Genomic DNA, 23790 nt, shown 5'->3' with positions numbered 1-23790 from the left:
GGGGTGGGGGGGACAGGGCCCTGGCGGTGGCACGGCTGGCACCAAGCCTGGCTGCAGCCCTGGGCTAGGATTGTGGGTGGCCAGTGCGGTACCCAGTGCCCGGTGTGGTACCTGGTGTCTGTAGTGCCTGGTGCCCAGTGTGGTACCCAGTGCCCAGTGCAGTACCTGGTGTGCAGTGCCCGGTTCCCAGTGCCCAGTGCGGTACCCGGTGCCCGGTGCAGTACCCGGTGTCTGCAGCGCCCAGTGCAGCGCCCAGTGCCCCGTGCAGTACCCGGTACCTGGTGCCCGGTGCAGTACCCGGTGTGCAGTGCTTGGTGCAGCACCCGGTGCCCGGTGCAGTGGCCCGTGTCCACAGCACCCGCTTCCCAGTGCAGTCTCCGGTGCTGTGTCCCGTGCCTCATGCCCAGTGCAGTGCACGGTGCCCAATGCAATGCCCGGTGCCCGGTGCAACCCTGGTGCTGCCCCGGTACCCAGTGACTGATGCAGTCCCAGTGCAGCCACCGTGCCTGGTGCCCGGTGCCCGGTGCAGCCCCAGTGCCCGATGCCTGGTGCCCGGTGCATCCCCGGTGCCCGGTGCCGTGCCCGATCCGCGGTCCCAACCCGCCGCCAGGGGGCGCCGCCACGCTCTTCCTCAGAGCCTCGCGGCGGTTGGCGCTGGCGACCCCTCGGCTCCTTCCGGAACGGCTCGGGCTCGGGGCGTGGTCCCGATCGCGGCCGGCGATCGGGGGAAGGGGCGGGGCCGCCGAGGCTTCGGGCAGGTTCGTCCCTCTCTGGCCTCTGTCGGGTCTTTCCGGGGCGGGTTCGGGCCGTTCCGGCGGGGTTCGGGCCCTTTCCCAGGCTGCCGCCGGGCTGGGAGGCAGGAGCGGGCTGGAGCCGAGCGGCGGCGGATGGGGACGGCGAAGAGGTGGGCCGGGGCCGGGGGAGAGCGGGGCCGGGGGGAGAGCGGGGCCGGGATCGGAACCAGAGCCGGGGCCTGGCGGGCGGGCCGGCGCCGGCACCCGCGGTGAGCGCGGCCTCTCAGCGTGAGGCGCCGCGGGGCAGCGCCCCGCCGTGTCCCCCGGGCTGGGCCTCTGCCTGCTCCCCGGGGGCAGCACCGGGGCTGTCCCCGTCCCCTTCCCGGCGGTGCCAGCGCAGGGTACCCCGCTGCCAGGGCCGTGCCGCCCGCCCCCCGCGCCGTGCCACCCCCGGGCTGGCCCAGTCCCCCCGCCCCGAGGGGCCAGGGCATGTCCCCTGTGCCCGAGCTGCATGCCCCACGCCGGGGTGCCAGGGCTGGGCTGTGCGTTCCGTGTGCCAGGGCTGTGCCCCCCAGCAGTGCCAGCGCGGGGACCCCTGTGCCATTCCCCCTGCAGCGCTACTGGTGCAGGGACCCCCACCTTGGCACGGTGCAGCCCCCGTCGCCGAGGATCCAGACGCTCTGGGTGGCAGAGCTGGAGAAAAACGGCCCGTCAGGGCTGCACGGCTCCAGCCTGGGCTGGGGGCTTGGCCCCACCGCGGTTCTTCCCCAGCAACCCCCAGGCTGGGTCCGGACGGCCCAGGCATGTGCCTGGCTGGCTGGGTGTGCTGGAGTCCAGCCTGGGGGTGGCTGTGGCTTTGCTGCTTCTGGACACGGTTGCCCTCAGACCCTGGCTCGGGGATGGTGGCCAGCCCACCTCTTCCCAGTGAGGTTTGTGTGCTGTGTTTCTTTCAATCCTGCGGATGATTCTCTGCCCCTTGAAGAGGAGGATTCCCACGGTCCCATACCTCCCTGCCTGGGGGTCTGTGTTCAATGGGAAATAAAACCCGGGGGGGAAACCTTTCTAAAATGAGTTCTGTGAAAGCTGTGAAAAGATGCAGTGGCACCAGTGTTGCACCTTTGAGCACCCGTGGCCAGGAAGGCAGAAGAATGGCTGTCTCTCCTCTCCATTAATGCATGGCTTTTATTTCCTGGGCAGCTCTTAGAGCCACTGGGGAGCTGGCCCTGTGACTTTCTCTGTGAGAGCAGGGAATGGAGACAGCTGAGTAAATATAGCCTAAATCACTGCTTTCCTGGCCATTTCCCCACCCTTCCCTAACATGCGAAGGGCTGGTGTGTCCCCAAGGCTGGGTTGGCCTCTGCTCTAGTCATCAACTCTTCCATGATGTGGGAAAATCCAAGCCATGGTTAGGTTTCTTTGGTGACTCTCTTCTCTGACGTGGGCAGATCGTGCTTCAGTCTGCCTGTGCAGTTCGTGGTGAGGCTTTGGTCTTCCTAAAGGTGACTGCTGCCCCAAACCCTCGGGTTTTAACTCACTAGAACAAGTTTTTAGGCACACAGGAACATCCTTTCTGCCCGCAGTTGGGTCTTGCTGGACAAAAGCTCTGGGTTGGAAGAGAAACCGCAGCTCAGCTGGAATGCGGTGAGGAGCAGAGCGGTTTGCAGAGCCAGTTTGGAGCCGTGTCAGAGCTCTGGCGCTTTGCTCTGAGTGCTGGGGTGTGTTTACAATGAAAAAGAGTATTTATAATATCGAGGGCTCTTTTAATTCCTCTGGGAATATCTGGAGCCACAGCTTGGAGCTAAAGTAACCGACTAGTGGAAGATAAAAAGCAAACAGAGGAAGGGGCAGTGGATTTCTCAAGTTGGAAGGTCTTTCCTCTTTCAACCCATACCCGAGTAATGCTGGCCTGCTAACGTGGTTACTTCTTACCTTGTAGGTTACTTCATGTGATTGCTGTACTGTGTAGAGCTGCTAATAAATCGTCATATAAATTCCAAATACCCTGGGGAATGTGATTTTAAGCAGATAAGTTAGCAAGAGCAATTTAAATATTTTTTTTATGTACTCAGTTTTTTTAGAACTGTAGTTTTTGAGGGAAGTAGCCAAAATACAGCTCCTGGGTTTATTTCTGAAAAAAGTCCCTAAACCCCGCCGCGTGAATGCTCCTAAAATGGAAGTAATGTGCTCTTGCTGCTTGGAGGCTAGTGTAAAAGGAGCTGGGAGTGAAGCAATGGTGCTGGTATAAGGCATTTGGCCCTTCTCCACTCGGTGCCAGCGTGTAAGTCTCCAGCCAAGTAAAAGGGTCTTGTGGGGAGGAGAAAGTTTCTGAGGTGGATAAGAGAGGATGAGCTTCAGCTGAAGCGAGAAGGTCCAGCATCGGAAGAAGCCTCTGGACAGCATGAGAAATCTTGGAATAGGTCTGCAGATTGCCTGAGGTGCTCTCGGACTGTCCAGCCTTTGAGGAGGTGGCTGCTGAGACCTCCGGTTGTCTCCCAAAAATGAGGAAGGTATCAGTTATCCCAAGGCAGTGATTTATTAGGCTCCTCAGATCCCTACTAACCATAACGTTTACTTTTTCAGTGAAATGTTTCAGATACTCCTTCACTTCCTTGGGCTTCAGTGAACAAAGAAAAATATTTAATGAAACTTCACTCTGAGCAGTAAATGCTCAGTATCCCTGGCAAAGGGCAGCTGGTGGCTGTGGGCAGGAGGCTGCTGTAGCTCAGGCTCTGTTGCTGGCTGCATAGGAAGCATTTCTTGGTGAGAAAAGAAGTGAAAATGGCCTCAACTGCCCCATGCCTCTGCTGGGATGTGGTCACTGTCAGGACAGCAGCCCTGGCCTGGCCATGGCTCACAGTGTAACTTGCCTCCCCTGCCGCTTTTTCCTTTTTGGAGGGAAATACCAGCTGCCTTGGCAGCACCGTGGCTGGTGCCAGCCCGGGAGTGCAAACCCCCAGCGCAGCTCCAGCTCTCCCCACTCCCCTGGCCGCTTCCCCAGAGGCATCTGGCAGAGTATTTCCAGCTCCCTTTCCTGCCAGCTCCCTGGCATTGCCACCTCCACTGTGTCTCAAGCCTTGAGAGTTGTTCAGGCTCTTCGGCTGGGCAGGGGAGGAAGCTGGCCTGGGAGGCTGCCCAGGAGCACGGGGGGTTGCTGTGCTGTTTGTCCCAAATTATAAACCACGGTTTGCCAAGCTCTGGCCCTCGGCTCTGATGCTGCTCGGTGGTTTGGGTGCTTGTGGGCGCAGCATGACCCACCATGTGCTTGGTACTGCAGGCTGCTGCCACTCTCGCGTGGTGCGAAGCCAGCAGAACTGCCTTGGCTGCGTAGGGCAGAAAGGCTCCATGCAGCAGCAGTTGTCATGATAGGGCACGATGTGGCAGGCGGCTCTGTGTCCATTTTTGTTTCCATCCCTTGTTGCATTGTCCTATTCTCTATTTTGATTTTAAAAAAAGGTTCGTTCTCGTTGTTTGTAACCCATTAGCATGTAGTGTTTTGCTGTCAAAACTTGATTTGGTGTTTTCTTGCTTGCTAAGGCTCTCGTGTAACTTGGAAAGACTTGAGCTGTGTAGATTGTTGTAAGCATAGTCTTCTTTTAAATATTTTTATGCATTCTTTTGCCTCACTGGAGGGACAGTAACACTCAGTCTCCCTTCAAGTCAAGCTGCACTTTAAACTGCATTTGGAACTGGGTTAAAAAGCACAGGAACCACATTTAAAATGTTAAGATGCTTTTATTTGTGCGCTGGGCACACACAAAAAGACTTGTAATGTGTTTTTTGTTTCAAACCGATGTATTAAACAAAGAAAGTATTGACAGCAGTTAATGAATCGAGGGATTGTTTCTGGGCGCTGAGATAGATTTACCAAAGGTATTTAGATGTCTGATGCATGAGATTTTCAGAGCAGCCTAAGCAAGTGCTTGCCAGTGTGGACACACGAGGTTCCTCTCCGAGAGCTGAGCAAACCTGGAGCTGGGCCCACTGAAATCTTTTGGCAAGCTGCTCCGCTCTCGTGCACACACAGAACCCCAGCTCAGAGGTGTGCTTGCATCTGACAGGCTTGTGCGTGTCCTGGCCTCTCAGTGCTGCCTTCCCCAACTTGCCTTCCCTCTAAAGAGCTGTTTCAGGGCTCTGCGAAGTGTGTGTTGCCTCTCCCCAAAGACACATTGATTCAGTCAGCTGCTGTCTGTGGGGTGCAGAGCTTTCCTGACCGGCGGCTGCCACCCTGCATGCAGAGCTCAGCCAGGGAAGCTGCTCGCTGGATCTGTGGCAGGACAGAAGACAACTGTTTCCCCTGGAGAGGACAGTGCCGGCATTAGCCATGCGGATTCGAGTTTCCTGAGGGGCTCCTCACCCACATTCGTGGGCACTTGATCCCCACATGGGCTGAGTGCAGAGAAGGCAGGTGAGACTGCTCCAGGACCAGGCTGGCTCTTAAATTATCCTTGTTTTTCCATGAGCCCAGTGACGCGCTGGGATGTGGAAACCAGGGTGGCACAGAGCTGTGTCTCTGCTTTCCCACCACAGAAGGTTGGAAGGAGTTGGTGGAGCTGCATGGGGCAGCAGAAGCTGCGGGACCCGCTCTTTGGAGGGACTCGGTGCTCCATACCGACTGTCTCCTCTTCTCACCCCTCCGCGCAGGCCTGCTTTTAAAAGCTACTGAACGAGTTTGCCAGGGCTGAACGTTTTGTCCTTCCAGCCTCTTCAGCTGCACCGGCTTGTCTGAGGCGCCTGGAGTCGGGGCTGGGATCTGCGGGTGGAAGCTGGGGAGGTGCCTGCAGGGCAGCATCAACCCCACTGGGTTTGGGCTCTGCTGTCCCCGGGTGCCTTATGGGGTCTGTCCTCTCTGGGAGGAGCAGGAGCTGCTGGTGCCTTTCCCAGTGGCCCCCCAGCAGTCAGACAGTGCCCCCAGCACTGCCAGCTCGTTTCTGTTGGACCTTGACAGGCAACATTCAGAGGGGCGAGGGGCAGGCAGTGAGCCTGGTCATAAATCTCTCTTTATACTCTGGATTATGAAGTAATATTTTCCTGGCTGCGGCTGGTTGGATTGGGGAAGCGCGGGCTGTGCTGCGAATTCCCTGCGGCTGCCATCCCGGCGTGGTGGGAGCTTGCACGGCAACTGTGCTGGGATGTGCTGCTTCTCCTGTGAACACCAGGGACCTCCCCGGGGTCTCTTCATGAATCCGGCAACCTCATGTTGCTCCCGGAGCTCCGGAGAAGCTCTCCAGCAACTCGGATCAGGCTCAGTCCTGTTCCCCGCCCACCAGAGCCTGGCTGCAAGCGTCTTACCTCCCCGAGGGCAGTGCCTGCTGGTTCATGGCAAAGATAGCCCAGCTGGGACGCTTGCCCAAGCTCAGGCAACTAGCGCGGGCCCTGGCTGCTGCACGGGTTTCATGTGCCACAGCCTCTTTGTGCCTTTCCTCTTTGTCAAGGGAAGGAGCCCGCAGCGTGGTGCTGTCCCGGAGAGCCTGGCTGCAGAGAGGTGAAGCTGGCTCCTCTGGGGGGCTTGCACCAACCTCAGACTTTCTGATAACTTGCAGGGGTGGTAGCACGTGCAAGAGGAAAGAGGGGTTTGTAGCTGATGTGAGCTGTAGCATGTTGCCAGCCTGGGAGGGTTATTTTGAAATGCTGCAGATCCACCAACATTAGTGCCTTTTTGCAGAGTCCAACCAGCGGTCAGAGCAGCCTTGGCTTCGTGCCATGCTTGGTTGTGCATTGACCCCGCTGGGAGGGGTGGCCTGGCTCCCTTTGCCTCCTCACCTCCCTCTGCAGAGGCTCCCACAGCCCTGAGAAGCACCTTCCTGCTCACTAATAGTTTTCAGATGAGACTCAAGAGTTTGAGCTGGGTTTGGTGGTTTCTGGGCCAAAACAGCTCAAGCCATTAATAGGACCTGCAGCATTTCAGCAGGCCTAGGGTGTCCCTGGGAAGGCTGGTTTCTGGCTGCCCCAGTGCCTTGTAGGTCCAGTCCTCAGTTGCATGCTGTGGCTGGGGGAACTGGAACACTGAGATTTGCCTGGAGGAGGTGGAATATTGGCCCGTGCGGCTGGGAGGGGATGGGAAAAGAGGACGTGCTCGGCTGGTGGGAATGCCCCAGCTCATACATCCCTTCAACAACATGTCATAACCCAGGTTTGTTCTTTTTGGTGGATTTCTGGGCAGGGCAGGCAGCATACTCTTCAATTTCTCTCTGAATAGCTGAAAGGCAGTTAGCAGCTTTAAGTAGACTTGAAGGCTTCTAAGGATTATTTTTAACTCCTTTCACCTCCATCTCTGCAAAAAGAACCCATGCCTGCACTTGATGCTCTTACTGCTTTTGAAAAGTTCAAAAATTTGCTTTGCTCAGAGCAAAGCTTTGAAGTGCTGTTCTGTGGGAATAGCAAAGCATCTCAAAAGCCTTCTGCTGAAAGCTCGGTTAACCTACATTTGTGGGCAGCTACCTTCAGAAAATGACTTTGTGGGGGAATGTATGGGAAGATGTAAAGGTGACCTGTGAAATTGAATGGATTTAACAAGGAGAGGTTAAATCTGTTTTCTTTTGTTCCTATTCAGGGCCTCCAGCTGGTGGTTGCAAGGTCACCCTTTTCTGTATGCAAAAGTTCCTGCATAAAGGCTGTTTTGTCCCACTTGTTGTCTTCTTGTTTGCGTAAGTGCTGTGAGGAGGGTAAGCTGAAGAAGCAGGAGTGAGACTCTTTAAGATGCAGAGCTGGTGCCTGACTGTAGCAGAAGGAGGTGGCATTCCTGCCTGCAGCCGCTGGCTCCTCTCTTGCTTTTTGGGAGTGTAAATTGATATTAGCATGTCCTGGTTGGATCTAGGGCTCAGCATCAGCTGGTAGGTAGGAGAGAAACAAGTCCTGCCTCTCTCAGCTGCACCCCTGGTTTGAATGTTGGCGTCTCAGGAGGATGCAGGGTGCCTTGCTGCGTGGTGACAAGTCTTCTCTTTGCAGGCACTGGGAAGGGAGACATAGCATGCCACACCGTTCTGGGCTGGAAGCCTGCTGTGCTTTTGCCCCCTGGACTCCAAGAAACCTGCTTCTTTTTTGGTGAAGCGGATCCTGCTCTCCTGTTTCTTTGCTGCATGCCCACTCACAAGTGCTGGATTATGTTTGTCTCCTTCTCCCTTTGCTCCATAATTTGGTTGAATCGTGGTTTCAAGCTAAGAAAAAGGGGCTGCACCTAAGCGCGCCAGGGCGCCCAGACCAGGCTCCTGGGGTGTTGGTTCATGCAGAGACATTGAGTGCTGATGGGGGAGAGCTGCCTCTGAGGCCTCTCCTCTCCCGCGTGAAACGTGCTGCCTCAGCGTTTAGAACCCTTCTCCCCACGGCAGAGAAATGGGCAGCACCGATGGGTTCCAGTACCGTGCACTCTACCCCTACCGCAAGGAGCGTGAGGAGGACATTGATCTACTACCTGGGGACATCCTGGTGGTGAGCAAGGGGGCCCTGCAAGCCTTGGGCTTCAAAGATGGGGATGAGCAGACCCCCAATCAGATTGGGTGGATCCTGGGCGTCAACGAGCGGACCAAGCAGAAGGGCGACTTCCCTGGCACGTACGTGGAGTACGTGGGGCCTGTGAAGATCTCCGTTCCCTCTCACCGGCCCCGAGTGCAAAGACCCCTGCCAGCCACGCCGGGGGCCAGTGGTTGCCGGCTGCCAGAGGCTCTGGAGCAAGGTAAGCCCTGCTGCGTGCCGTGTTTCTCTGAGACACCTTCACTCCCAGCGTGCAGCGGATGAGGATGTGTGAGTGGCTTTGCAGGGCAGCGGTGAAGCTGGCAGCAATGCAGTGGAGTTGCCTGGGGGTGTGGGCTCACGCTGTGTCCTGGCCAAGAGAAAAACACTTTGTTCCTCCAGCTTATCAGTGTGGTTAGCAGAGCTTCTTGGGACGAGCCTTGTTCCCACTCTTACCTCTCCAAGATCCTTCTCCCTCTCTGGCGGGTGACCAGCCAGGATCCCCGTGGTCCTTGGTCCCTCTCGTTGCTCTGCTGAGGGTTTTGCCCAGCTCCCTCCCTTTAGGAATATGTCCTGACCTCTCCCAACCACCTCCCTGCCTCTGCCTCTGGAGCGCCTGGGGCACCGCTCCCTGCCAAGAGCTGCTCAGCGCCACTGAGACACACAATTACTTGTCTCTGGGCAAGAGGAGAAAAGTCAGGGTCTAAAAGAGTACTTCTGAGAACTGGAGCTAATTGCTTGTCTGCCTGGCACCCATCCCTCCCTGCGGATCGCAGAGCTCTCGCTGGGGCTGCGCAGCCACCCTCGGGCAAGGCATGGGCTGTCCTGCACCTGCGGCTGCCTCCCAGTCAGTGCTGGGCTTGGCACGGACCTGGTCCGGGAGCTGGGAGAGCCACTGTGCCTCAGCACTGCCTGTGGAGCTGCCGCAGCTGCCTTCTCTTTGGCTACTTTTTTTGCTCCCAGGCACCTCAACCCTGTGGCAGGGCCCCAGCAGCCCCTGGGTGCTCTGAGAGGGCAGACAAGGGTGATAGCCACGCTTTGCCTTCCCATGCCTTGCAGAAGACCTCGTGGCGGTGCACATGGGACGTACTCAGTAGCAGGCATTGGTGGACATCAGAGCATGCTCCCGGCTGGCAATCCTACGTCCTCCCCATCCTTCTCTGCCTGGGACCCGCAGCTTCTAGCTGTGTGAAACATCTCTGGGCTCTTAAGGAATGGAAAGGAGCCCCTGTCTCAGAAACCAGGGTGGTGGGGCTGATGCAGCTCCCCGCAGCTGCCTCCCATGCTCCTGCTCCCAGAGCTGGAGGGGTGGCCCCAGAAAATGTCTCCGCAGGGTGGGAATGCGGCTGGGATGTGCGTTTGGGTTGGCAGCGAGAGCTGCTGACCTGAGTCATCCCGCTCACAACCTGCCTTTCCAAGAAAGCAGCTCCCCTTGGGAGCCCGGGACATGCTCTGCGGTGGATGCATCGAGCTTGCCTGCATCCAGCCCTGCACTCCCTCGGGGGCTTTATTTCTGCTTTCGTGGGCTTCCTCCTCCTCCTCTTTTCAAGCAGGGCTTGGTGGAGGTGTGTCTGAGGTGGTCAAAACCCAGCGCAGGGGGGGGAATCTTTTGGGATGTGGAAGATGATGAACGCCAAAGCTCCTGACACACAGAAAAGGTTGGGAAAGAAACCAAAAGCCGGCTTGTCTGTGTCCCGCCTGGGGGTGGAGCAGAGTGAGGGTCCTGTACCAGGGCACGCGTGGGGGGTGCCAGCCCTGTCCCCTGTGGGTATGTCCCCACAGCCAGCCTCCCCTTTGGGCTCAGCTGGGACCCGATGGGTAGCAATTCAAAACCCCCAGGGCCATTTTACCCGCAGCCTGCTGGAATGCTGGTGGGGAGGCACGTTTTTGCAACCAAGAAACTGTATTTAAGCCAAGCCTGTGTTATTTCTTTGTGGTCTGTGCACTTTGGGAGGCGCAGAGATGTCTCCTGGCTGCCCCACGAAGCTCATAGCTGGTGGTGTTTCTGCCCTGGTTCCCGGGTCCTGTCCTGGCTGGCAGGGATCCCTTTGTCCCCAGTGTCACCCGTGGAGGAGGGCCAGTGCCACGGCTGGGAGCAAGGGCTGGCCCTGATGAGCGGCAAGACCCAGCAGTTTCTACCGGTGAATTTATGAGCTGCTGGTGTTTGCCTTCCACAGAGAACACGAGCGGAAAATGCGGCTCGGAAATATTTCCGCAGCTGCCCCGGCCGTGCTGTGAGCAGCCTTGTTTGCCGCAGCCCAGCCCGGAGGCCCGGCAGGCTCGGGAGCCGCTGCTGGCTCCTGCACAGGCTGCCTGATAAAAAAGGCAAGCTGCTGCCTGCTGAAGCAGCACATTCCCGGCCGGGCCACGTGGGCAGCACCAGTATTTACTCTCCCTTCAGCCCTTCCCAAGGGTCAGGCTCGGAGCTGCCAGCCTGGCAGTTTGCCTGCAGCTTCCCCACCCCAACCAGCACCATGCTGGGCCCCATCCCCTGCCCAGGGGATCTCTCTGGTGGGGGACTGCACCCCAGCAGCACAGGCCCTTGCAGAACCGCTGGGTGCCTGCCCCATTTGCTCCCCTTTCTGCGGCTTCATCTTCCCCGTGAGGCTGCGGGTGCAGGAGGCTCAGCTGGCTGCAGAGTTTCAGCTTGCTGTGCCTCGTGGCGAGACCACACCAGGCGAGTTCAGGTCGGATCCATGACAGCAGAGCTGTGTTTTGCAATGGGGAGCAGCCTTTTGGCTCTGCCTCCTCAGAGCGGAGCGTGCTGGGTGTCCTCGCTGACCGTGGGCTCCCCAGGGTCTGCTTGGGGCTGTGGACCGGCCTGGAGGAGCCTCTGGCATCGGCTGGTGCTCGGTTGGAAGGGAGACGGAGCTTGGCACTGCTCGTCCTTCGGCAAGCCTCCCGCTGGCAGCTGCCTCGCCAGGCCTGCGTGCTCTTGCCCCAGCATGTGTCACCCCTCCAGCACAGGGGAAGGGGGGATCCCACAGTGGGACCTCGGGATCTTCTGGAAGGGGCAGTGACATGTCACCCGATGGGGGGCCGTAGATCCCTTGGGAAGGGGAGGACCCCGGTCCCGTGCTGCGGGCTGTCTGCGCCCTGGAACTGCTTGCACGGAGGCTGTGGGCTCACAGGGAGGGGGAGGCAGAGGGCTGGTTTCCATGTTAAACGAGCAATCAAGGGCAGGAATTTGCTGACATGGCGTTCTGTCTGAATCGCTGAATTAATCACAGCTCGCCACCGCAAGCGAGCTCCCTGGCCGTGCTCCTCTGCCAGCTCTGCACTGCCCCTGTGCTGGGCAGGGACCAAACCCGGCCCAAGCTCCAGGAGCCCCGGTAACCCCTGCACTGCCTGCCCAGGGTGCCGGGGTTCCTGGGGGGGATCAGCTTTGCCTCCTGGCCTCTGCAGGGAGCAGTAGGGGTCCCCCTGTGCACACCCCGTCAGGGGCTCCGAGTGAGGCTGGGCTCAACAAGTGCCGTGCTGGTTTCTGGGCCAGCTCACAGGTTCCCCGCAGCCTCCCTGCAGCGTTTGCGTGGGCTGCAGCCTCGCAGCAGGGGCTGTGGCTTTCCTCGCTGTCAGACTGCTGTGGGGCACAGCGTGGGTTGTGCCCTGGCCAGGCTCTGCTGCAGAGCATCTGCTAGGGGCTGAGCTGGGGCTGACCCCTTCTCTCCTTCCCTCTCCCTTAGGATCTCCTCTCCCAGATTTGCAGGAGCAGTTCAGCCCTCCCGAGATTGCACCGCCGCTGCTGGTGAAGCTGGTGGAAGCTATTGAGAAGAAAGGTAAGGGAGGATGCACTGAGGGGCTGATACCCCCTGAAAGCCCACAGTGAGGGCAGAGGGGGAGGCATCTGTCTTTAAAAACTGTTGGCACTGGACCGAGCTCTGTGGGACAGGCAGGATGCAGCTGCCTGCAGAAGGGGAGGCCCTCCCGCTCCTCTCTGGCTTGAGCCACTGTTCCCTAGAGCCAGGCTTGACCCTGCTGTGCCACCCTGTGGAGAGACCTGGGGTGAGGGTGCTGGCTCTGCACGCAGGACACCTACGTGCCCCAGATGGGTGCTGGGGTTTTGGGAAGTGGTTCCAGCCCGGATGGGTGCCATGGAAGGCAGAAACGGAGCCACTACACCAGGTGCCCTGGGGGCCTAGGGGACGGCAGCAGTGTCTGCAGGAGATTGGCTTGGACACTGTCCAGGCCTGGTTAGCTGTGCCATGGCTATTGCCCGGCCAGCGTGTGGTCGCAGAGCTGGCAGTGAAATGGTGCGTGCGCTGGGAGCTGCACGGCTCGCAGCTAACAGCAATGTCCCCGCTTCCGCAGGGTTAGACAGCGAGATGTTGTACAGGACATCTGGCTCCGAACTGAGGCAAGCGCTGAGAACCGGTAAGAACCAGCTCTGCGTGGTGAGGAGGCGAATCGGCTCAGATGGAGGAGATTAGTGGATGTGACAGCGCCAGCAGTAATGCAATCCAGGCCAGGCTCGCCTGTCCCCGGCAGTTCCTGACTCCCGGCACACTGCCTGTGGGGCTGGGCCGTCCCTGTCCCAACACATCCCTGTCTCTTGCGGAAGGGATGGGAGAGGGGCGATTCCTGCCACTGTCCCTGGGCTGGAGCAAAGGGACGTGGTGCTGGCTCGGAGACTCACAGGCCAGCAAATGAACCCCTGTGCTTGTCTCCTGCAGTCTCTTTGGGCTGCCCCGCTCTTGGGGTGTTCTGCTGATGGGCTGGTGGAGGCTTCTCTGGCTCTGTCACACCACTAATAAGCAGGGGAGGATCTTTCCAGCTCAGCTTGGTGGCTGGAGCCTTGGCTCCACTGTGCCAGCAGCTGATGTCTCTGCCGGGGAGCCTTTGGAGCTGTCTGCCTCTCGGCTGGCCTTGGGCATCATCCAGCACCACGCTGCTTGTCCCCTTCTGTAGGCGTTCTTGTAAACCCCAACTACGCAGTGCTGTCAGCTCTGGCTGCGCTGCTTGCAGGACAGGCTTTATGTGCTCTCCTGACAGCCTGCGCCTCACGTTCGTGGGGTGCCGTGCGTTGAGGGAGACGTTTTCCCCATTGGGTTCAATGAGTGGCAGGTCAGTCTGTGCTGGTCTGTACCAGCAGCACGGAACAAAACTGTCACCCTGGTTGTGGGTGTGCAGAATTCGTGTGGCAGGCTTAGAGCAAAGGGTGTGAGCACCCAAAATGACCTCTACCCCCCACCAGGGGGGACCCTGCCTGGGTTCCCAGAGTGAATCTCTGGGGTGCAGGGGGCACTTCCAAGCATCCTCTGTTACGATGGTGCCTGACCTCTCTTGGGGTGCCAGGCTGCCATGTTCTGTGGTAGGTGGCCGGGTGGTGTGAGGTAGTTTCTAGGATGGGTGCCGGCAGCACTGGAGCTGCTGGCTGGGTGCGTGGCGCTGCGCCCATCACCCATGGGAAATCTGTGCCCTGGCAGATTGGACCCTGGGTGACCTGGAGCCCTTTGACATGCACTCCCTGGGCGAGGCGTTGCGAGGCTACCTGCAGGACCTGCCCTCCCCTGTGGTGCCGGTGTCCGTGCACGGAGACATCCTTCGCATCCTGCAGGGTAAGAGCCTCCCCTGGCCACACTTGGGAATGGGTGGCTGGGTGGGATGGACGCGTGTGGGGTATTAAAATAAGTCCTGTCCCTATGGGGTACATGCCCCCTGCTGCTGACAGCACTGTGACGCAGCCAGAGTGTGGAGAGCGGTGCCGGTTATCCCAGCCCTCCCATCGTGTCTTGTTCTCTCCCCAGAGATCCCTCAGCCAGAGAATTGCCGGAAGCAGCTGCTGCTGGCCCTGGAGTCGCCTGCGGTCCCGCTCCAGAACACGCTCACCCTGCAGTTCCTGCTTCGGCATCTGGGGAAGGTATCACAGCAGGCCGAGAGCAACAGCCTCCACCCTCGGGCCCTGGGAGAGATCTTCGGCCCCCTTCTTCTCCGGCTGCCTGGCGCCAGGTACGTGAGGCTTTTGGGTTCCAGCATTGGCCGCTGTGCCTGCCAGTACAGGGAGTCCAGCCTGTAACAGCAGGTCTGCCCACAGCCCCTGCCTCGCTGCACGTGGATTGGAGCTGCTGGCAGCACGCAGAGGTGGGACTCAAAGCTAGGGCAGAGCCTTTGCTTCTGTGTCAGCCTGGAATCTGGCAGCTGGGATGAACAAGCTGACCCCGGCTGCCCCTTTGCCCAGGGGGCACAGGAGCCAGTGCCAAGTTCTCCCCCACAACCGCTGTTCTTACTTGGCTTCTCTCTCCCTGCAGCCCAGAGCTGAGCCCTGACTTCTCCGTGCTGTTTTTGGAGATACTTCTGCAGACGAAGGAATTGGAGCCAGAACAGTTGCCTCCAGGTACTGAGATGCCCCTTCCTTGAGGCCCAAGGCATTTGTGCTCCATGGGTGTGGAGTCTCTGCCCCCGTGAGCGAGCGGGTTACTCAGGGTGTTTCTGTAGCCCAGCTGTGCCTGGAGGCCAGTTGGAGAAATTCCTCTGCTTCGATCCTGGCAGTGTGGCAGCCAAGGGGGCTTCCCAGGACAGTCACTGCAGGGAGAGGGGCTCAGCGCTCCAAGGGATTGCCTGTGGGGAGCTGGGATTTAGGCTCCCCCTGTTTCAACCCTCCTTCTCTTACAGCCTTGCCTCCAAAACCACCTAAGCCAAAGCCCAGTGCAGCCAGCTTGGCCAATGGGAACAGCGTGTCCTTGCAGGATGCCGAGTGGTACTGGGGTGACATTTCTCGGTAAGGGGGTGGGCTGGCAGCTCACATGCTGGGTGCTACGTCCATCAAGCTGTCTAGGGGAGCTCTGGATGCACCTCACAGGCTGTGACAATCACGTTCCTTGCAGGGAGGAAGTGAATGAGAAGCTACGGGACACACCGGATGGTACCTTCTTGGTGCGCGATGCCTCCAGCAAGATCCAGGGGGAGTACACACTCACGCTCAGGTAGGGAGCTGGGGTCCCCAAGAGCCTCCACTGCTCTGGGCTGGAGCTGTCGGCATGTGTCCCCTGGGTGCTGAGACGTCAGACCGGTGTAGGGTGCTGGGATGGTGACAAGTGCCCTCTCCTCTCCCCTCCCCACTACAGGAAGGGAGGCAATAACAAGCTGATCAAGATCTTTCACCGGGAGGGGAAGTACGGCTTCTCAGAGCCCCTGACTTTCGGCTCGGTGGTGGAGCTCATCACCCATTACCGGCATGAGTCACTTGCCCAGTACAACGCCAAGCTGGACACCAGGCTGCTCTACCCCATCTCCAAGTACCAGCAGGTGAGGCCTGCGCCACAGGGACGCAGCTGGCCAGCACAGACTGAACCAGGGGCATTTGCTTGTCCATCCATGTGTGTCCATCTGCCTGCTGGGACACTGCTTTGTGGGGTGACAGCCATCCCGCGGGGCTGCTGGGGTTTTGTGGGACCAGCTGCCTTGCAGAGGGGCTGCTGTAGGGCAGGAGCAGGTCCTGACGGAGGCTGTGTGTATGGCAGGACCAAGTGGTGAAAGAGGACAGCGTGGAAGCCGTTGGGGAGCAGCTGAAGGTCTACCACCAGCAGTACCAGGACAAGAGCTGGGAGTATGACCTGCTGTATGAGGAGTACACACGCACTTCCCAGGTAGGCAGGCACTGCCTTCCCCACGGGCTGCCCTGACAGCACCCAATATCTGTGGCAGCTGCACCGCTATGCACAGAGGAGAGCAGAGATCGGGCACCTGCTCTCCCATTTGTCTGCTGCTGGACTTGAGGGGACTCCCCAGAGAAGGGGCTTTGAAGACGAGGATATTTTGGCTGCAGCAAGGATGGTGCTGCTTTGGGGAGGGGGAAAGAGGGGATGCAAATGGGCTCCAAACCTGCCCAAATGCTCCCCCTTCCTCAGCTCTCCCCTCTGTTCTCAGGAACTGCAGATGAAGAGGACAGCAATTGAGGCATTCAACGAGACGATCAAGATCTTTGAGGAACAGTGTCAGACACAGGAGAAATGCAGCAAGGAGTACATCGAGCGCTTCCGGCGGGAGGGCAACGAGAAGGAGGTTCAACGGTGAGGACAGGGCGGGGTGGTGACCTGCCCTGCTTGGGGAAGGGCTCTGGGGGCTGGAAGGATCATCCTGGCCCAGCACAGAGCCGAGGCATGCGCAGTCCTTGTCTCCAGCAGTGTGCTGCGGGCTGGAGCTGGCAGGCAGCCTCCTCTGCCTCCCCCACTCTGGCTCACAGCCTAAACCCCCCTCTTTCTCCCAGGATCCTCATGAACTCAGAGAAGCTCAAGTCTCGCATCACGGAGATCCACGACAGCAAGATGAAGCTGGAGCAGGACCTGAAGAAACAAGCCTCAGAGAACCGGGAGATCGACAAGCGCATGAACAGCCTCAAGCCAGACCTCATGCAGCTACGCAAACTGCGAGACCAGTATTTGGTGTACGTAGTGCCTGCCCTCGCTGAGGGCTGGGAACAGGGCCCTGCCGCCCTTCCAGCCCAGCCCGGGAGCGATCCAGCTGGCTCCTCCAGGGTTTGGGGGCTTGTCGGACTGGCCGGGTGCAGCAGCGGGCCCTGCAGCGTGCGGCCTGCGGGCATGGCCGGCCCTCGGGGGGCGGCTGCTGCCCTCTGGTGGTGGCTGCGCAGGTGGTGCCTGGCCCAGGCGCCGGCCGGGCCCGCCTGCGCTGAGCTCTGCCTCCTTCCCCAGGTGGCTGACGCAGAAGGGTGCCAGGCAGAAGAAAATTAACGAGTGGCTGGGCATCAAGAACGAGACAGAGGAGTGAGTGTCCCTGCTCGCGTGTGGTGGGTTGTGGGGGGCTGCAGGAGCGCAAGGCTGCGCAGCTGGTTCTGCCTGCTCCAGGGCTGCGGGCCAGTCCTGTTGCCCTGCCTGGGAGCTGAGGACATCTTCCTTCTGGAAAGGGTGACAGCAGCTAGCAGTGGGAGGGGAGATGTGGGGGCCGTGTGCCCAAGCTGAGAGAGCCTGACCCCACCTGTGCTCGACTGCAGCCAGTACTCCATGATGGATGAGGAGGAGGAGTTGCCCCACCACGAGGAACGAACATGGTACGTGGGGAAGATCAACCGCTTGCAGGCAGAAGAGATGCTGTGTGGCAAGCGGGACGGCACCTTCCTGATCCGCGAGAGCAGCCAGAAGGGATGCTACGCCTGCTCCGTGGTGTAAGTAGTCCCGTGCAGGCGTGGTGGGATGGGGCTGGCACAGGCTGCGCCCCCATATTGCTCTGCCCTTCTCGCCAGATGCTGGAGGCTGTTGGAGGCGTCAGCTGGCAGGCTGGGCTTGCTTGAGGTCTCCCGTGTGCCTTGGCTCCTCCTGCCAGGGACACATGTATCTTTGGGCTACTTCGGTGATACCCGCTTGTCCTCTGTCATCCCTGTCCCAATGGGGCTCCCTGGTGGGCTGCTGACCTGTGCTTGTCTCCTTGGCAGGGTGGATGGTGACACCAAGCACTGCGTGATCTACAAAACAGCGACCGGCTACGGGTTTGCTGAACCCTACAACCTTTACGCCTCCCTCAAGGACCTGGTCTTGCACTACAAGCACACGTCCCTGGTGCAGCACAATGACTCCCTGAATGTCACGCTGGCTCACCCGGTCCTTTCCCAGCCACCAGCCAGATGAGCAGCCCATGCACAACACAACAGCTGCCTTCAGCTTCTCCCCAGGGCGCTGCTTTCTGGCTCTGGACTCTTGCACCCTGTATAGTTGAGTCTCTGTGCTCCTGCCCCTCCAGAGCCTCTGAGATGTTTGTGACCGTTCCTGATGTCCCTTTTGGTCAGTAGCTGAAACCCGTGTTGGCTGGTGGGACAGAAAGGCTGGGCTGTTGATTACCAGTGGGCTCCAGCCTCTAGGAGGTGGAATCCAGTTGTGATTGAATTGCTGGGGGCGAGCACAGCCCCCTCCCCTTCCCTGATAAGCAGGTCAGATCCCCTTCTTGCTGGCAGGTCGCCCCGCTGTGTATCACTGTAGAGCTAGGTTCCCAATTCCTTGGTGCGCTACGGCATTGGTCACCACCCCAGCTGAGCAGTCACGAGCGCTGCTGTGACCCAGGGGCTCCCTGCCTGAATGCCGGAGGAAGCAGAGGAGGAGGCTCTGCTGAGTGTGTGCATCCTCCACTCTCACTTCCCTCAGTGATCTCGCAGGCTGCGGTTATGTCTGGTACGAGGGGTGCTGCTCTTCCGTGCAGAGACTTACTTAGAAAGGAGAAACCCCATCCTCCGTGGGGCTTCTTGGGTGAGGCCTCTGCTCCATGCTGTGCCCCACCTCACAGTCCTGTTCCCTAGTGTCATAACCACCTCTTGAGTGTTGCTGTCTGGGGAGGGAGGATCTGGTTAGCGATGAATCTCTCGCCTTAGTTGTGCCAACTAAGCTGTGAAATCCATGTTGGTACCCGTGTTTTTCCCGGCAGAATCGATGGGATGCACAGCTGCTTGTTTCTGGCTGTCTTCGGTGAATCTCTGCAAACGTAACCCATTGAAGCTAACTGTAGCTCTGTAAATATGGTTCTTTTTGTAATCGGCTGCTTACTTAGCACTGGTGTTTGCTGAACTGCCACTACGATACACAAGCGCGTGGGCAGCAGCTGGCCAGGCTGTTGCAGACTCGGGTCCTGCCAGCTGAAGCAGGAGGGGGCCGGAGTCCAACACACACTACGAGCCCTACACAAAATGAAGGACCTCTCTGCTGCAGGAGGATGGTATCTCTGCTGGGCCAAGGGCCTTAGCGCATAGAAATGTATATGCATGATGTCGAACTATGTATGCAAAGCACTTATAATCATGAGTACTGTATGGGGGCTTGGGGTGAAGGAGCTGGGGGTTGCTGTAGTGCTGCCCATCATAGCTGGCTGGCACGGGCAGGGGGTTGGTGTCTCAGAGTTCAGAAGGCTCGAGGGCAATGGAGGTGGCCTGGAAGAGCTTTAAAAACTGGGCTTGGGCTGAGAGTTGAGGCTGTGGTGGCATTTGCTTTACTGGGTTGTCCTGTCTGCCTGCCTTGAAAAAAGCATTGATTGTCCTCTTGGTTTGCCAGAGAGGCTCTTTCCCTCTTGGAGGCTGCATCCTCAGGATGGGTTGGTGGTTGTTGTTGGCTTTGCCGCTTCTGTTTTGTGTTGCGACTAGGGCTCCACTGGATCTGCAGGGTGCTGCGTGCTCATGCTTTGCCTGCATCCTGTCCTTGAGAGTCCTTGACATCCCATCTGCGTCGGGGACCACGCTGTCCCTCCTCCCCTGGTCAGCTCTGCTGCTTGCCCTGCTCTGAGCTGGTGCCCAGATCCTTTTGGATCTGGGATTGATGGAGCAAGCATCCCATTCCCGTTGCTTGTGGCTCAACTCCTATGCTTGACTGTACAGACCCCATTCGCTGCTCTGCATGCCCTCTCCAGGCCCCGGGCCGTGTTTTCTGGTTCTGGTTTGTTGGTGTTTGGCACTCTGAGGATGCCGGGCAGCAGTGCTGTCCCTGACCCATCGCAGCTCAGGTGCCCAAGTGCTGTGGAAGGGGCAGTCAATAGGAGCTGCGGGGTGCAGAGCCCAGGAGAAGCTGTGTTTGGCTTTGGGGATCACTTGGGAAAAGCTGTTACGGATAATTAAGGGAATAATTTGGGCTGGGGCAGGTGAGAGATGAGAGCATGTGAGGATGGGGCAGGGAGGCACGGCGCTCGTAGCTCTGTCTGCAGGGGCCTCCCTGGGTCTGTAGGATGGCTGAGAGCACCGTGCCAGCACCCCAGAGCTTTCTGCCAGGCTCCCACACTGGTCGTGGTGGCACATTTTCAGCGTGGGGACTCCATGCTGGTCCTGTGCTCATTCCCGCACCACGGGGCAGGCTGCAGGCAGATGGGCTCCTACAGCCTGAGCTCGGGGCCGGTGCTGCCAGGGGGTTTGCTCCCGGCACGTGCCATGGCCTGCCAAGCATCCGGGAGAGTCTCCAGCTTCAAGCTGTTGCTTGTCAACACTTTGCTTGGTGCTTGCCTGGGTTCTGCTGGCCGGGGAAATTCCAGCTTCTCTTGACTGGTTAGGTTTTTTTATCCTTCCAGCTGAATTTCTGCTGTTCTCCCTTGTGATGTCCCTTCCCGTCACTCAGCTGGAGCCTTTTCCTCCCCAGGAGCATGGGTACCTCAGCATGAGCGCAGGGGTTCCTGGTCACCCCCTGCATCTTCCAGCAGTGCCCTCCCTGCCCGCCAGCACCCATCCCCGTGGCCCATCCCAGACAGAGCTCTGCTCACGAGTCCTGTGTACGACAAGGAGGAAAATGCCCTTCCCTAGGGCTGCCTTCCCCTGACGGTGCTTGACTTGGCTCCCTGAAATGCAGATTTTCCCTCCTCTGCCCCCACTGGGGTAGAATTGCAAGCCCCGAGCTCCCTGCAGTGCCGTTCCCCCAGAATAAGCTAGTTATTTGTCCTTTGATGCTTTTGCTCGTGCTGTTCATGCCGCCGGCCGAACCCGGTAACGATGTGTTTCAAGGCCCTGGGCTGTGCTTTGCTGCTTGTGGCCCTCCCTGTGTCCCCCCAGCCAAGCCACACACCCCTCTCCCGTGGGTGCAATGTGGCTGTTCCTGCTCCCCGGGGCACAGCTGGGGTCTTGTCCCCTCCCTGTCCAGCTTGGGATGCTCCGTACTCCCCCATGTAACCCCTTCGAGGGCTCTCATGTCACCAGAGGCTTTGTTCTCGGAGAGGATGTGGCGGCTGCGTGATTGCTCCTGAGATTTTAGTTCCTAGGTATATGCAATAATAAATAATTTGCCACTTCAGCTGTTCGTTACCAGCAGTAGTTCTCTATGCTCTTTCTGTTGATGTTTACTAATGTAAACCCAGTATTTGTTACTGTAAGAGGATTTTTGTATGGTACTTCAAAAAACAAACCCCACAAAAAACCAAACCAAACCAACAAAAAAAGAAATAAACAGAATTAATGAAATGGCTGCAGGGTGTTATGCCAGGGGAGCGGAGGCAGAAGGGTGTTGGGGCTGTGCCCCAGCTCTTGGGCTGGGGCAGGATGTGACCCATCGCACTGGGCTGTGCCAGGGCTCTGCTCCCCAGGGTCTTGCAGAGCTGGGGCACTCGAGGGCCGGTGCCGGGCTCCCCAGCTGGGTGAGGAGGTGGCAGCTGAGCCCGAAGGGGTGAGAAATGTCTGGAAACAGCAGCTATAAACCGTCGGGAAAGTACAAAGTTTCCTCCACGCTCAGCCCCCGGGGTGTTTTGGGCAGCACACCCTGCCTGCACCCACAGTTGCCAGCCTGGGGGTGCTTTGGCACCTGCGCCCAGCCGCGGGGGAGCTCGGGGGGGCCTCGGCAGGGAGCCACCCCCCTGCTTGTCTGGGGAACGCCAAGCCTGGGCTGCACGGAGTTGGGTTTCTGTCCCCAACCGGTCGGGAAGCGGCAGCTGCTCCAGGGTGGGTGAGGGGCTGTGACCCCAAACCCCCCGTTTGGGGCTGCAGGACAGCAGGGACCAGGTGGCCGGAGCCGGGCGGCCCCCTGTGAGTCAGCAGCGTCAGTGTCACATGAGGAGGCCGGTTGAGCAGGGCAGGAAGGGCATGCAGAGGCGGGCGCAGCCGGGCTTTAAAAGACCTTGCCGGGACGGGTTCGCCTCCACACACCACCACACCGTCCCTATGGCCCCTACGGTGCCGCTGGCTCGCCTGGTGCTTGTGGCCCTGCTGGCCCCACGGCTCGGGGTGGCCTTCCCCAGCTGTGACTACCCGGTCCACCTCTGGTGCAGCTCGCGGGAGATCGCCGTCGCCTGCCAGGTCAGAGCCACGCGTGCCAGGGCTGCCCTGGCCACCCACGCAGGGCAGGGTCACCCAGCACGTGGGGAGATGTCCCACCAAAACAGCACGCGTGGGGCTGGGGTTTGGGGGGATGGCACTGGGGCAGCGCCTGGCTGTGGTACTTGGTGCGAGTGCCAGCTCTGAGCATCCCTGTGGCACAGGCTGGCACGCCACAGGGATGCTCAGAGACCCAGTGCCGCGCTGGCACCACGGCACTCCCCAGCACCCCTGGGGAAATGCTGTGCTGCAGCTGGACCCCAACCCCTTCTCCGGGTGCCGCTGGCTCTTCTGCTTTTTCTGCATAAAACAGCTTTTCAGCTTACTCTGCCCTGAATATCCCTGAACGGTGACACTGCTGCAGCAGTGGGTCCGGCAGCACCCTGCAAGCCCCGCAGGACTGCAGCCACCACCCGGCAGTGGGTGCTGGGCTGCACCCCCACGCAGGCATGTCCCGGCCATGCCAGATATGTTTTGTACCAAAATATTTTGGGGAAGTTCCTGTGGAAAGCCCCGGTGCTGCATGCTGGCAGCACAGAGGATCACAAAGCTGCCCTCACTTCCTTCCCAGCGCTGTACACCCTCATCCCCCTCCTGCCCCACATCCCAGCAACTTTGCCCCATCCCCTGCAAATACGGGGAGGCGGCTGCAGCTGTAGCCCTGCCCCGCGCCCCCCAAAACCTTCCCGCATACAGGTGGAGAGCCACTGCACCAACCTCTCGCGTCCAGCGGCTGCTCCCGTGGAGCTGAGCCTGTACTATGAGAGCCTGTGCCCAGCATGCCGTGAGTTCCTGGTCCAGGAGCTCTTCACCACCTGGCTGCTGCTGCCTGCCGAGGCCCTGAGCATCACCCTGGTGCCCTATGGCAACGCTGAGGTAGGAGCTGACCTGCCCCAGTGCCGCAGGCGCTCACCCCAGCACCGCCAGCCCTGCTCAGACCAGTTGGTCCCGTAGGAGAGGAACATCAGCGGGAAATGGAACTTCCAGTGCCAGCACGGCCCGGAGGAGTGTTTGGGCAACATGATCGAGGTGACGGTGATAGTCCCTATCCCCATGGTGCTAGCACATGGGGGGTCCGGTGGTCCCTCACCACCTGCCCTCCCCCCATAGACCTGCCTGATGCATGAGGCCAAGAACTTCAGCACCTACTTCCCCGTCATTTTCTGCCTGGAGTCAGGCAGCTCCGTCACCAAGAACCTGGAGGCCGTATGTGTCCCCCGCCCCGTCCACCGTGCCCCACTATGGGGACGTCCCAGTCCCCCTGACCTCCCTGTGTGTGTCCCCCTCTCCTTGGCAGTGCCTGCAGGTCTATGCCCCACAGCTGGATGGGGGCCGCATCACTGCCTGCGTGCAGGGGGACACAGGGGCTGCCCTGATGCACCGCAACGCCCAGCTGACCGAGGCACTCAACCCCCCACACCAATACGTACCCTGGATCGTCATCAATGGGGTACGGTGGTGGGGGCGGGTGGGGGACACACCGGGGCACTGGGCAGTGCCGAGTCATGGCAGGGAGCCCCCCTGATCTGGTCCACGTCCCCCCACATACAGAAGCACACGGACGAGCTGCAGGCACAGGCGCAGGCCTCGCTGCTGGGGCTGATCTGCCGCCTCTACCAGGTGGGAAGGGGAGCCGGGGGGGGCTGGCGGGGCTGGGGGGCATGGCCTTACCACCGCTCTCTGGCAGGGGGAGAAGCCCGAAGCCTGTGAGGGCTCGAGGGCCCACAAGGCCGCAGGCAGCTGCAGGCACTGAGGGACGACGTAGGAGCACCAAGCGAGAGGCGAATAAAAAATACAGTTTTGTGGTAAAACAAGAGGCTCCGGAGTGGTGTGTTGCGGGGCGCGGGGCTGGGGCAGAGCAGGAGCTAGGGCCCAGGGGCGCGGGCCTGGCCTCCTCCAGCT

At 59.5% G+C, this 23790-nt stretch overlaps 2 protein-coding genes across 3 annotated transcripts; both read left to right on the top strand.

Annotated features, from left to right (window-relative positions):
- Positions 1-767: 767 nt before the first annotated feature.
- On the top strand, positions 768-21042 carry PIK3R2 (phosphoinositide-3-kinase regulatory subunit 2). 2 transcript variants are annotated; one of them, XM_056336213.1, is made up of 17 exons: positions 776-904; positions 7285-7378; positions 7680-8403; positions 11864-11956; positions 12489-12551; positions 13604-13735; positions 13925-14126; positions 14426-14511; positions 14790-14895; positions 15002-15100; positions 15242-15422; positions 15638-15763; positions 16044-16186; positions 16384-16560; positions 16826-16897; positions 17125-17295; positions 17563-21042. In XM_056336213.1, the coding sequence occupies exons 3-17, from the start codon at positions 8064-8066 to the stop codon at positions 17753-17755; spliced, it is 2184 nt and encodes a 727-aa protein (XP_056192188.1). In that variant the 5' UTR covers positions 776-904; positions 7285-7378; positions 7680-8063; the 3' UTR covers positions 17756-21042. The 2 variants fall into 2 exon arrangements, with proteins under 2 accessions (XP_056192187.1, XP_056192188.1); XM_056336212.1 differs by lacking the exon at positions 7285-7378 and having other exon boundaries at positions 768-904.
- Positions 21043-21661: 619 nt separating this feature from the next.
- Positions 21662-23702, top strand: IFI30 (IFI30 lysosomal thiol reductase). The gene is made up of 7 exons (XM_056336214.1): positions 21662-21870; positions 22585-22764; positions 22843-22917; positions 22999-23094; positions 23186-23338; positions 23440-23508; positions 23576-23702. The coding sequence occupies exons 1-7, from the start codon at positions 21736-21738 to the stop codon at positions 23639-23641; spliced, it is 774 nt and encodes a 257-aa protein (XP_056192189.1). The 5' UTR covers positions 21662-21735; the 3' UTR covers positions 23642-23702.
- Positions 23703-23790: the final 88 nt, after the last annotated feature.

The sequence above is a fragment of the Falco biarmicus genome, chromosome 4 (assembly GCF_023638135.1).
Source record: "Falco biarmicus isolate bFalBia1 chromosome 4, bFalBia1.pri, whole genome shotgun sequence".
Lineage (NCBI taxonomy): Eukaryota > Metazoa > Chordata > Aves > Falconiformes > Falconidae > Falco > Falco biarmicus.
Note: the sequence above shows the minus strand (reverse complement) of the source record. Positions and strands in the feature narration are given on the sequence as shown.